This window comes from Choristoneura fumiferana, chromosome 22, assembly GCF_025370935.1.
Source record: "Choristoneura fumiferana chromosome 22, NRCan_CFum_1, whole genome shotgun sequence".
NCBI lineage: Eukaryota > Metazoa > Arthropoda > Insecta > Lepidoptera > Tortricidae > Choristoneura > Choristoneura fumiferana.
The window spans coordinates 1433889-1447562 of record NC_133493.1 but is presented as its reverse complement, the minus strand read 5'-3'; the positions used below and the strand labels follow the sequence as shown (position 1 = coordinate 1447562).

General features: G+C 38.0%; 1 protein-coding gene across 1 annotated transcript in view; it reads right to left on the bottom strand.

Moving 5' to 3' along the window:
• The window catches only part of LOC141440199 (nose resistant to fluoxetine protein 6-like), a 32960-nt gene that overhangs the window by 2985 nt on the left and 16301 nt on the right, over nucleotides 1-13674 (bottom strand). The window contains exons 3-13 of the mRNA XM_074104664.1: nucleotides 11437-11654; nucleotides 10506-10714; nucleotides 9792-9880; nucleotides 7982-8163; nucleotides 6356-6516; nucleotides 5716-5884; nucleotides 3698-3891; nucleotides 3236-3383; nucleotides 1677-1860; nucleotides 1169-1311; nucleotides 135-244 (exon numbers count right to left, since the gene is read on the bottom strand). Coding sequence (XP_073960765.1) covers nucleotides 135-244; nucleotides 1169-1311; nucleotides 1677-1860; nucleotides 3236-3383; nucleotides 3698-3891; nucleotides 5716-5884; nucleotides 6356-6516; nucleotides 7982-8163; nucleotides 9792-9880; nucleotides 10506-10714; nucleotides 11437-11654 — 1807 coding nt within the window. The remainder of the gene's footprint in view (nucleotides 1-134; nucleotides 245-1168; nucleotides 1312-1676; nucleotides 1861-3235; nucleotides 3384-3697; nucleotides 3892-5715; nucleotides 5885-6355; nucleotides 6517-7981; nucleotides 8164-9791; nucleotides 9881-10505; nucleotides 10715-11436; nucleotides 11655-13674) is intronic.

Here is a 13674-nt window from a genome sequence, read left to right as displayed (position 1 = left end):
TGAAGACGAAGAACTATTATCAATATTACTATTATTACTTATAATAACACAATTTATCAAAATTACATGTGATATAAAGATACAAATGAATGAGTTGAGCAAGAGTAAATATGTGATCTGTAAAAATGACGCACCTGGTGTCGAGATACTTGTTCGTAAAGTTGATGAGGGGCGCCTCCACCAGCAGCCACACCGTCAAACTCAGTATCAGCGAGGTCACTGCCAACCCAGCAGCTTCCACCACCTGCACAGAAATAATTCAGAGATACTAATAAAAACTAATGTCGGTTAAAATCGTCGTCGGGACGTAGTCGCGGAAAACAGCTAGTGAACCTATAAATGAAACTTGCGCGGTTCCAAATCGGCCAGGCTTGCGAATGAAGCTGAAAATAATATATACAAGGACATGCTTTAATTATTTATTTATTTTTTATTAATTTTATACTCCATATAGATGAATAAATAGCTGTTGTAGTGCTGCTGAGCCAGTGTCCGATTCACAACCGCAATGACACATAGGTACCATCTTACTACCTATCTATACTATCCTACTTAATAATATTGTTGTCATGCAGTGTTGTCTGTTGTTGTGTTGTGAATAAATGTATTTATTTCTTTCTTTCTTTTTAATTTGGCTTACTCTTTATTTGAGAATTATTAAATGGTGTTCCTGTGTTTTAAAATGAGCAAGACGGTGGAAATCGAGTTCCGTCCTCCGGTACTAACTAAAATAACCGACTGGTTTATCATTGCATCTCACTTTTTTGCAGTATAAGAATTGCTTTGGGAAACTTGCATCTTTTTACTTTTTTTTAGTCTTATTCTTCTAAATTTATAGTGTAGTAAACTATAATATGTAAATTAGAGTAAGCATCAATATTGTTTGGGCATTTAAATATTTTTTGTCATTCATTGGACATCTCTTAGACAAACATTTATAAATGTGCTGTAACTTTTGTATTGTATCGCATACACTGACAATTACATTTAATCTCTATGAAAAAAATGAAATAAGCAGTGAATTTTAAAAAAGTTGCAGAACCAAAGTAGCTCAATGCGTGTAGAATCGAACCTTGGATTTAAAGCGCCATGGTCAGAGACTCCCTGAAGTTCAATCTAACGATGGGTCAGTTAATCCATTGACGTACTCGTATCTTATGAAACTTACAACATCAAAGTAATGGTATCTCAGGGGAGCTCGAAGACTTGTCTTGGATCTGTACAGCAAGACAAGATGGATGACGTACACTCCGTACGACAGACGACTAAGCGGCTTGAATGGCGCCCAACTTAGGAACGAGTTGATAAGGGCTGAAAAAAAGATAAACATTCTATAGCTGGCATGAATGAATTGGGCGAAAATAATGTCACTTGTTACTGTGCGAAAGCCGATCATATACAGGAGTATGTTTTTAAAATAGGAATAAGATTTTTATTTGAGCAAATATGGACCCCAATAAACGTCCTCACGGCGAATCGTTAACCAATACGTTTGGTTAGTTTTCCCTCAGTATCGGTGAATCATTCAATGCAACAAAACCATTGTTTAATTATAACCCTGCACTTAAGTCTCCTATGACCACATGGCTACTGTAATGTGGCTTAAACGTCAAGATAATTTAAAAAATAGTTTGCACTGGAATGACACTAATTTTGTCAAATGTTTTTATACTTACGAACATCCCCGTAGGTGCAGAAGACAATGACGATTAGGACAGCAACAGCGAATGTGGTCCTGTCGAACACCAAGTAGAGCCAGGCCAAGGGGCCCATGACGCGGTAGGTGTAACAAAAGACGCCGGTACCAAGGACCACTCCCATCAGCAAGAGACCGACTCCGGCGCCAAGAAAAGATGTTGTCTGGAAATGAAAGTTCAATGAGGGCTATCGTTTTTTGTCTTACTAGATAGCGCAGTGTTCCGTGAGGTTTTTACGTGTGGCTTTCAGAGTCTGTTATTACGGGCGTTAAAACAAAGTTTAGATTAAAATCATATTTAAAACACCTTAAAACCGTACATAAAAATATCCAGCCACCACAGTGTTGCTTAGTCCCGTTTTGTTCGGAAAAAAAGGGAGGACAAAAGTTTCCGAAAGACAAAACTGTCTCAAAACACAGACATTCATTGCCCCCGTAACGCATAATTGCCATAATTAATTTCAGGTAATGCAAAATATTCACAAAAAAAATCTAATTATAAATAAACCCGCGGAGCTCACCCAAAAACTATGAGATTTGACATTTCGGAGACCTCACGCTACACTAGCGCCTCTAGCGGCGAATTCATTCGCGATAGCCCGCATTTCGGCAAGCTGTGGTAGTCTTGTAGTTTTGCTTTAGCCTCTCAAGCAGAGGACCGTGGGTACGATCTCTTGCTCATTCTTTCGATTCTTATTAAAATTTGCGTTTTACGTGGAAAGGACAGCTCAAAACCTCTCATTCTGAGATGATTGTGATCAGCATTGGAACTAATTGACTTAACTTATCCACTGAAATTATTGTAAAATATTTTGAAGAAATAGTCGTTCTTATTTAGCACCACGTATCGTCATAAACAGACCAAAAAAGGAAATGTACCTAAATAAACATTTTATTTTAACAATTGACGCAAATACAGTACCTATGCAACCGTGTTTGAAGTCATTTAAAATTCAGCAATAATTTAAAAAAGAGCCAGCGGCCGCTTTTGATATTACATAACCTGAAAATTCCTTTCGGAAGTTGTTAAAATCAAATTAACGTTTCAGCATAGCTATACAGCGAGGAAATGCTGCCAGCATCTTTGGGTCAATGCCGCGGGGGGTTCCATTTACCAATTTTTTCTGGGTTATAGTTTAGTTAATAGTTACTTTTTTTAACTTTTAGTTTAGTATAATTCAATATCTGGAAAATTTTAATTAACGTTCTAATTTTGTATTCGTGACTTAAATCCAGCACAATTTTTCATCCGCTGTCGGATGCTACTCTCCATAATTTTAAAAATCACGTGGAATATTAGAGGGTAAGAACAACAATGACTTATTTAATGATATCAAAGTGAGAGTATGAGGAATAGCTATAAGAACAGAGACATATGTACGAGTATAAGTAGATAACTGGGTTACTTGGAGGCGTTTTCTAAATGAAGACTAAATGAAATGCCTTCAAGTCCCCCATCATCTTCTAGTAAGAAATGTAGTGGAAGAAAGAATAAACCTTTACCAAACCATGTGGCATTAGTTTAAAAAAAAAACTTACTTTGGACCAAACTTTCTTGTAATCAGCAGGCTTGTATATAGACATCATATAGCCGACAATAAGTCCGACTACATACGGGCCCATCCTGTTATGTGTCCGTATGTATCCGTTGATGAAACTATTAGAGTTCCTAATGTTGATTTCCACCCTGGAAATTTGATATCATGATTTTTAAGTGCCTTCAAATTTTTTATACATTTATTAATACGAGTCCGATACACAGAAAAATAATATTGGAAGGAAAAAATAAATACAATATAAATTAAATAAATTGGGCCCCACTCAGCATAATGTATTAAGAGGCTGAGAATAGGATACTTAAATTAGAGAGTCCTTCTGAAGCGTCAGAAAGTAAAAGAACTCACACTAAGAAGAACGGACTGGAGGGAACTGTATTGATAATTACACTCTTAAATACTAATGATAATTTTCATTTGACAAAGTTGTTTTCTTCCAACTTACCCAAGGTTAAATGTCATAACAGCAGGCAAATTGTATATGTAAGCATTGATTCCAGGGCCTATGAAACCAAGAAATACAACTACGGCAGCTGCGATCTTGCCAACCTTCGGGTCTTTCCGGTAGACGTAGAGGAGAACCAACGTGATCAAGTAAAAGTGGAAGTCGCAAGGGATGTACCAAGTTGCTGGGTGACACTGGAAGTAAAGTCAAGATTTAAAATAGCTTCAAAGCTGTACAGTACGGCCACAACGATAACGGGAATGGTATCAGAAAATGTAAAGTAATTTTTAATTTAGAAAGCTAGAAAGGTACAGTTCTTAAGGCGGTGATTTCTTTAGTACGCACTGATAGTTCTTAAGTTAATAGTAAGTCCGTAGCATAGAACCACTTTATACTCAACTCAGTGCTGTCCTTGTCTTTGTCTGAGTCTGCTGGAACTTTATCATTTTCCAGGATATAAAAGAACCTATTGGAATCTGGATAGATTTAGATTTTCATCAGTAAACGGATTTATAAAATCGGTTAAGAATTTTCAAAAAATATATATCCTCTAAATAATACAAAACCTCGTTAATACATTTTGTCGCTTTACGTTGCATTCTGTAACCTTAGGACTGACAACGCGAAAAAGGAATAAAAAAAACCACAACCTGTTTTAAAATATACTGTACTCGATTTACTACTTCCAGTTTTTCAGTTATTTAATAAACTAGGGCCCGGAATTTTGCGTGCGGCTATTGACAGATTGTAGGGATAGAGCACCGCTATACATCAATGTTATCGATATTATCAGACTATTATCAATGCGGTTAATTTATCTAAATAAAATAACACTTGCAAGCAAATACCTACTTACCTTATCAACTCTTTATAGATACGAGAATATAACAAATATGACGTATTGACACTGGAAGGTGAGTATTGAAACCTCAATCAGTAGGTATTTTCTCTTTTATTTTATCAAAGGGTAGGCAAACAAGCTCTTTTCTCGAGTTATAAAATATAAAGGTATTCGTTATTATAGTGATTTCAATAAAGCAACTTAAACAGATTAAACTTTCCGATATTTCGAACTTTTTACATCATTGACCGCTGAAAAAAGTACGTATCATCGAAAAGTTCCAGGTTTTATTTAACCCTTAATAAGGTGGAGACGATTTAGCGACCACTTGCAGAGTTGGAAACTGTAGCTGCCGAAAACCTGGCTGCTGAAGTAGAGGGTTTTCTAGCGATGCTTGAATAAAATTCCGATAAAGATTCGACTGTAAGTATAATTTCGGAGGTAGCTGGTATAGGAAAGTGTCTAAAAAATGTGTGTCTTTTGACGTTTACATAGCTTTATATTCTAGTACATGCGAAGCTGTGATTGGTCAAAATTTTAACGTCATGCCCTCTCTAGTGCGTTTCAATTTTACTTTACAGCTTAGTAATGTTATGTATAAATTTAAAACATAAATTATAAAATAAAAACAGTTATTAATTTCGTAATACGTTACAATTTCCATTGTAATTATTAAAAATACGACTAGCTTTAAAAATATTCTTTGTCAGGTATGTATTTAATTCTGCTCCAATAAATGGGACCTATATGCCGTAGACAGGACAACAGGTGGGGTAGTCGGGTGCTTGAGTGGAGGCCTAGAGTAGGGCAAAATGTAGGCAGGCAACCGATGCGTTGGACCGACGACCTTGTTAGAGTGGCCGGAAAGGACTGGATGCGAAAGGCGCAAAACCGGGAAGAATGTCGTGCATTAGAAGAGACCTACACTCAGCATTGGGTGGTGAAAGGTTGAAAAGAAGAAGAAGAAGAAGAAGAAATGGGACCTTATTAAGAGTTAATAAAAGCACAAATTTTAAATAAACTCGATTTATCGATAACGTCGATAAAAACCGGTGCTCTCTCCCTACAATATGTCAATAGCCGCACAAAAATTCCGGGCGCTAGTAATAACACTGCAGCTCTCAAAAAGCATACATTGCTTAACGTGACAGACGTTTGTGGGAACAAAGGTACGTACCATGGCGTCGGTATGGAAATAGTTCCCGACCATCAGCAACGCCAGCCACCAGGTCTTCTCGCAAGCCTCCTGCTCAGTCTTAGCTGTCTTCAGATATATAGGCCCACTGTCCATTTCCATTAGCACGAAGCCCATAAAAAATACTGTCACTGCGAAAGGTCCCAACAGTCTGCGAAATAAATGTTTAAGATTATATATGTGTACATATTGAAATCATTTTAACGTTTCTTTTTTAATTTTAGGCCCAGTAATTACAGAAATAAAGGTGAGATAGTATTGAATAACTTCAAAACTTTAATGAAAATATTTATTTACTTTACATGTACGTCTGAGGATCACCGATAAACATATGTGTAGTAGTTTCAGAAGAAATCGGCTGTGACAGATGGACAGACAGCCACGCGAGTGATCTTGTAACTATAAGGCTGTCGTCTTTTCCTTTTAATGTACCATCAGCCAAATAAGTGGTCTATCAATTTTTAAACAAGTTCCTATCAAATGAATATGTCGCTAAAGTCGAATTTTCAAGTTGACAGACACGTCTATTGACTTTATTGTTTTATGACATGCAAACGATTATCAACTTTAGGGTGGTAGACCACATATTTGGCTGTTGGTACGATAATCTAAAAACATTTACCTTATATACCGCTTCGCAATCTGTTTTAGTATTACTGAAGGCTTCGATACATCCAAAGTGGCTATAGATTTTCCTAGCAGCAGGGCAGCCATCGCGAAAAATGTGTCCACGAACACATCGAAATGGACGACAGGAAAAGCAGAATAAAATTTTTGTCCTATCTGTAAAAGAAAAAACATTCTAATTGTTTCGACAGACAGACTGACGCATTTAAGAACCAGAGCTGACTGAGCAGAGGCCGGATTTTCTAAAGTTGCATTCACATTTATCTGTCGTGTTGTGTCGTAATGAGGGCTATCGTTTTTTGTCTTTTAGATGGCGCCACTGTTGCGTGAGGTTTTTATGTGTGGCTTTCAAAGTCTGTTATTACGGGCGTGAACACAAAGTTTAGATTAAAATCATATTTAATACACCTTAAAGCCGTACCATAAAAATATTGAGCAACCACAGTGTTGCATAGTCCCGTTTTGTTCGGAAAAAAAGGAAGGACAAAAGTTTCCGAAAGACAAAACTGTCTCCAAACACAGACATTCATTGCCCCGTAACGCATAATTGCCATAATTAATTTCAGGTAATGCAAAATATTCACAAAATTATTCTAATTCTAAATAAACCCGCGTAGCTCACCCAAAAATTATGAGATTTGACATTTCGGAGACCTCACGCTACACTAGCGCCTCTAGCGGCGAATTTGTTCGTTTAGCTGCCTAATTTTTAATTTACCCATTTTTGTTAAAATTTAGTGATTTAATCAAATCAATTGTTTGTACCCCGAATCAGGTTTCCACGTGTCAGGCTTAGCCTAGTGTGGAACCAACGGAAACCCTTCTTGTACTTAATTTGTTTTTGCTTTTAATAAACCATTTTGATTTTTGATTCATACGCGATAGCCCTCATTGTATGTAACGCATCAGAGCGGTATCGGTTTCATACATTTTATATGGTTGCGTTCACATTTATCTAATGCAGTGTATTGTGACGGCTTGTGTTGTGTCGCATCAAAGCTATGGAGAGAGAAAGAGCGAGACAGAGTAGAGAGCATCACAACATAACATGACAGATAAAATGTGAATGCGGCTTAACGCGCTTACGTTCGCGATCGCATTTACCATCTCTTTCAATCCTCGTCTTATGCCGTGTGACAGAATGAAGTGGTGAAAACGATTGTTATTCCAAGTGTGTTAGGTTTAACGACTACGGTATATTCGCCAAGAGTCTATAATGTGGACTGTCGTATTAACTTGTTGTTGTTGTCAAACGCCCGACCCGGGCCAGCAGCTGCAGGCGGATTTTTCATTCTGGAATAAACTTACACCTCTCCATTTCTTCCGTGGATCTCGTAAGGGGCGACCAAGGATAAGGTATACCGTAGCCGACAGGCTAGCAACCTGTCACTATTACCGTTTTTGTCAAACTTAAAACCTAAAATTGCTAAAAGTGACTCCGAAGCCGTAACGTTTCGTGTGCTCTGCTTACCCCATCTGGTAATACAGGCGTGATGTTTGTGTGTGTGTGTATGTGTAATAAGTTTCCAGCGGGAATTTCACGTGTTGCTTTCTGTTTTATACAGATAATAATTGTCAATTTTATCGTTAATTTTTTTTAACACAAAAACATATGTCTTACATTTTCAAAGTCCAACGCGTTGGTAACAGATGTGCCGTTTACAAAGGCGACGGTGTGGATGTATATAATGATGATAGCTGTCAAGAATCTGATGCCGTGCATAGAAGTTAGTGCGTCTTTATCATCCTTGAAGACTGTGTCCCAGTTCCGACGGAGACAGAACGATTTGGCCACGTGGTTCACTGAAAAATAATAGACAGATAAGCATAAGAAAGCATCAAAGAACAATTGGCACCAAAATGACCAAAGCCTGTAACGGGTACAATATATCACGCCGACCATAAAGTAAAATTTTGAAAACATATTTTTAAAGGTATTTCCCCTACACGTAAAGTGGGTAGGAATTCATTTGATATTGAGAATCAGAGAGCGGAATATTCGTGGCATTTTTTGACCTGTTATAGTGATTTCTCACTTATCGACTCTATGGAGTTATCTAAATTATGTCGATATATTAGACTTTAAATTCGATTGTCGCAAACTTATCATGTTACGAGTATGTATAGCGTTCTCATTTTCAACTGCTCGAAAGTTAATTGGAAGAGATCGCTCTTTAGCTTAAGGCCGCCTATTGTTTACCTCTACTTTTAATCTTCTTTATTACCTATGTTGTGATCGATATACTCGTACATATGTATATACATTACGATGTAGTCGATAAGTGAGAAGTCACTATGACAGCTCAAAAAATCCCATGAAAATTCCGCTCTCTGTTGATAATGATTAGTACGGAACCCTGCATTGCGCATAACCAGACGCACTTGGCCAAGTATTTAACATTGTTCAGGACATAGCCTTTCCAGTCTATTTAATATAATTGACACTATAATTATTCAAAAGAAACAAGGCAAGGAACTCCCACGGTTTCTTTGTTTGCCTTGAAATAACAATTCTGATTTATAAAAGATCACCACAAGCATTGGTATCAATCGACCGCAAAAAACGCTGACGCTTCGCTTACACAATCTCACTAATATTATAAATGCGGAAGTTTATAAGTCTGTTTGTTCTTTTTTTGTTTGGTTGTCACGTCTAGACCGCTGAGCCGATTTAGATGAAATTAAGTATACAGATAGTTGAGTCCGGGGGAAGGGCATAGGACGATAGTTCTTTTCCCGGAAAATTACATAGTTCACGCGCGATAGCAATAAACAAATTCTACGCAGACGAAGTCGCGGGCAACAGCAAGTGACATAATAAATGACGTGTTGTGTCTATTGTATCAATTTTTTAACATAGAACAATTTTTAACATAAATTAAGCTGCGTTACTTGAAAATGCATCTAGATCATACCGCCCCGCCATCTTCACCTTGGTCTAAAGTGGTACAGTAACCAACGCAGAGCACGCAAGAAAAAAAATTTTTTCACACCTCTCCTTCAGAAAAGTAACTTTTCCTCCCTGACGAGAGGGAGCAAAGTGCAACTTTTCTGTTCAAGGCTTTTCTAAGTGTTTTATTGCAAATGGCATTTTTTTGAAATTGATAATTGTAAAGCTATGCCATTTTCTATGCTGGTTGTTCTTTAATAATATCTAGATTTTTTTTTTCAAGTTTCTTAATGCTCGGTGTGAAAAGTTGTATGAGCCACTCGGGAGCAAAATTATTTTCATCTTGGGCGTTAACACTTGAATCCCTCATTACGCTCAGGATTTTACTTTAGAATCCCTCGCTACGCTCAGGATTCTATTGCAGAATCCTTCGCTACATTCTGGATTCAATGTACGCCCCCGCCGTAAATACACCATTTTGCTCCCTTGTGACACAAATAACTATTACGTTGTTCAGGTGAATATATTTTGAGAAACGTACCAAACGTATTTGCATTGGCAGTTACTGGATACTCGCTGATGTAGTATGTAGAAGCTACTGCCATAAAAGCCAATGCTGTGAATGTGTACCTGAAAAAGGTCACGCGACTTGTTAATGTGGCATAGAAAAGTCCTATCAAAAGGAAATGATAATGAACTATATCTTTCCCGATGATAGTGAATCCCTTGAGTTTCACTATTAGGTTAAAGTTTGGCAAAAAAAAGGTACAATGGTGACGGTTGCTAGCCTGTCGCCTACGGTATACCTTAACCTATATCCTTTGTCCCCTCTTACGACATCCACGGAAGACATGGAGAGGTGTAATTCTCCGACTCCACACGGGGAGGATCAAACGCTTCACTTTATTACATCACGTGACGTTGAAAACTTTCTATGTGATCTAGAATGCGGTCATTTTTCTGCAAAAGTATTTCGAACAGGAAAACTTCACTAAAAAGTGCCTATGAAATTATTATGAAGTAATTCCGTGATGTGAGTGAAATTTGCATTCAACATTGTGCTCTCTCAGATAATAAAGTCTCGACTGATCAGGCGTTACTTTGCGGAGGTCCAATCAATGAACTTTACTTTACCTTCTTTGGCTAAAACATAACAAACAGCGGAGAAGCAAGATAGAACAGTTTAGTTCATTAAATGCCTAATCCTTTTCGTCATTATACTCGTATCAGTCATGTCTAGAAAGCTATCACTCACATGTATGCATAGTAACCCGTACGCGGTACATGCGGTGCTCCCGCCTCCTCGCAATGATGAATCTTAACGTCAGCATCCCAAGCTGCTTGTAAATGCTGAACACTAAGGAGTGCCTTCACGAACTTTTGCACAGACTTAGTCTGGCATCCCGATGGCAGGCACACTCCGTATGCCATGTAGGAGAAACTACGCCCGAAATCTGTGCCAGACTGAAAGAGAGGTTAAGGCACGTTAATCGATTATGGTAGGACTTCCTTGTGTCCTATCTTTCTAAATTATACTGACATAAACAAATTGAAATGAGAAAGGTTAGCTGGGGCTAGAAATCGAATCCAGTTCCTAATAATCCGGTGATGCGTGCATCATCATTATTTTATGAGCAATATACATATAAAGGGTAGAGCAGATTCTCAAATTGAGAATATAAAAATAGATCATATAAAAGCAAGCATATAAAAATATGCGGTAGTACCACATCTGTACTATACGGATACATATTCTCATAGAACAATTACTGTTTCATTCGGAACGATAGATGGTGGTGTCAAATAACTTTAAATGCTTATTTAATTATTTTTATCTAATATATAAAATTCTCGTCTCACAGTAACCAAGCTGCTCCTAAACAGCTTGACTGATTTTTATGTTTTTTTTTGCGTATATCCGGTAGGTCTGACATTAGGACGTACCTAAACTATTTCCCGACACCGACCAAGAAGAAGAAGACAAACTATTTCTGATACTTCCACGCGGACGTTGTCGCGGGCAACAGCTAGTTTGTTTAAGTCTACCAATGTTCAAGCCTGCAGCCCCTGCGGTTTATGCTGTACAATGTGTGCCAGTCAATCAGTCGACCGGTCCTCCTTCTTTTATTGATGGGATCAAGACAAAATATCACTAGATATGCCAAAAGTTAAGGTTGAGTACTTACGTCAACATAGTACAGCTCCGCTTTCTCATAAGGACCTGGAAGGTCCCAGTTCTTTTTGGCAGGGTCTTTACTCATCTCTACGTCAGCGAGGCAGTACTGACTCCTCAGTTCCGGGTGTTCGGAGAGCCAGGGCGGCCGCAGGCATTGATCGTAGTTGCCGAGGTGGTAACGATTGCCGAAGAAGGTACCCAACGGGGCTTGTGGGTTGGCGTTCCAGACTGGAAAAATTAAAGTAAAGATTAAGCAATGGCATGTAGGTAAAACTCAGGATCAGTCGTATCGTCACATCGACCAGAAGACGTTCTCTACTTTACATCGTGTTTTTTTTATTCCCGTTAACTTGGACAGATGGCTTAAATAGTTCATTGATAGATTTTTTCATACTTAAAATTACTTCACAGTCGTTGTGAAAGGCAACAAACTCTTTATTGTACAAAATAAGTAAAGAAACAAACTTGACAAGCAATATAACAAAGACTTATGAGAAAACATTGAAGACAATTTTTTTCAATACTAGGTCAGTCCATCCGATGGATCGGAGTTTAATGATGTGTGCCTCGAATGCACATACTTGTGGCTCGTATATTAGACAGATAAACCGGCTGTGAGTGAAGTGGGAGAATACCAAAAGGTGGGCAGCAGCGTCTTCTTGGCAACCTAGCATCCTATACTAATATGCTCGCCAACTCGCTTGCCATGTGTGGCTAGTATTCGCAAACCCCCCATGATAAACTGAAGGGCTATGTGGGAGACCTATGTCCAACAGTGGACGTCCTACGGCTGATACGATAATGATGAATTTAGGCAAGACGTAGGGGAGGGGACGTAAGCGAACAACATCTGCCCTTGAGCTATTTTGACTTGGTTTTTATAAAGTTTACTCATCATCATCATCATCATCATCATTCCCAGCCTATATACGTAACTGCTGAGATCTCTCAGAACAAGAGGCCATAGTCCAAGTGCGGATTGAACTTCACACGCACCATTGAATTGCTTCGCAGGTTTGTGCAGGTTTCCTCACGATGTTTTCCTTCACCGCAAAGCTCGTGATAAATTTCAAACGTAATTCCGCACATGAATTTCGAAAACTCAGAGGTGCGAGCCGGGGTTTACTCACAACTAGTGAACGACACATACAAAATCATAAAATAAAGAACCAAGTTGTTCCATAGTAAAACGGTAATAACTCAAAGATTTTTTTTTCTCCTCAACTAACACATATTTTTGAGTGGTTTTCAGGTATATAGTTCTACTGCTGTAGATGCGTAAATGAAGAAATGGTGGCTACGCAATATCCGGGAATGGACGGGAGTTAAAAGCGCCGCGGAGCTTCTAAGACTGGCAAAAGACCGAATAAGATATGCGGAGCTGACTGCCAACCTTCACTAGCGGAGAGGCACTTGAAGAGAGAGAGAGAGATCTTAAATGACTAAAAAAAGACCACGGGCCATTGATTTTTGTGATATAAATCAGTAAGTCAAATTTTCATAACAAAAAAAAATTTTCGACAGAGAGCAACCGTTCTAAATTAAATGAATTTCAAACCTTTATTTTTTAAAGACCCTTAAACCAAAAACCACTTAAAAATATCCATTAGTTTAGGAGATTTTTTTTTTTTATTTATACTGATTTACTACGAAACCACTTCGTTTTTTATTTCAATACTAGCTTTTGCCCGCGGCTTCGCCCGCGTGGAATTCGGTTATCGCGCGTTGTTCCCTCGGGAACTGAGCATTTTTCCGGGATAAAAAGTAACCTATGTCACTCTCGGGCCCGTAAACTATCTCTATTCCAAAAAATAACGTCGACCCGTCGCTCCGTTTCGACGTGAAAGACGGACAAACAGACAAACACACTTTCGCATTTATAATATTATAGTATGGATTTTGTGTGTTAAGTAAACTATATAAAAAAAATCAAGTCAAAATAGCTCAAGGGCAGACATGTTGTTCCCTATTTGCATTCTGATTAAGAATAGATGAATTTCAAATCAATGAACCGAACTTGACCCCTTTGTTTTAGTGTATTGTTCGGCCCTCTGTCTCAGGGTTGAACCAAAGTGTTTACTCATTACTTTGACGTAATTTAATGATTAATTATACATTTTGTACTTGACTGAAATAATGGCAGAATTATTTAACCTATTGTATGTGATAGTTTTAAATAAGTTTTTCAACTCGTTTGTAATACTTCTTTTAAAAGGTCTCTACCCACTACACCGTATCATGCCATGAC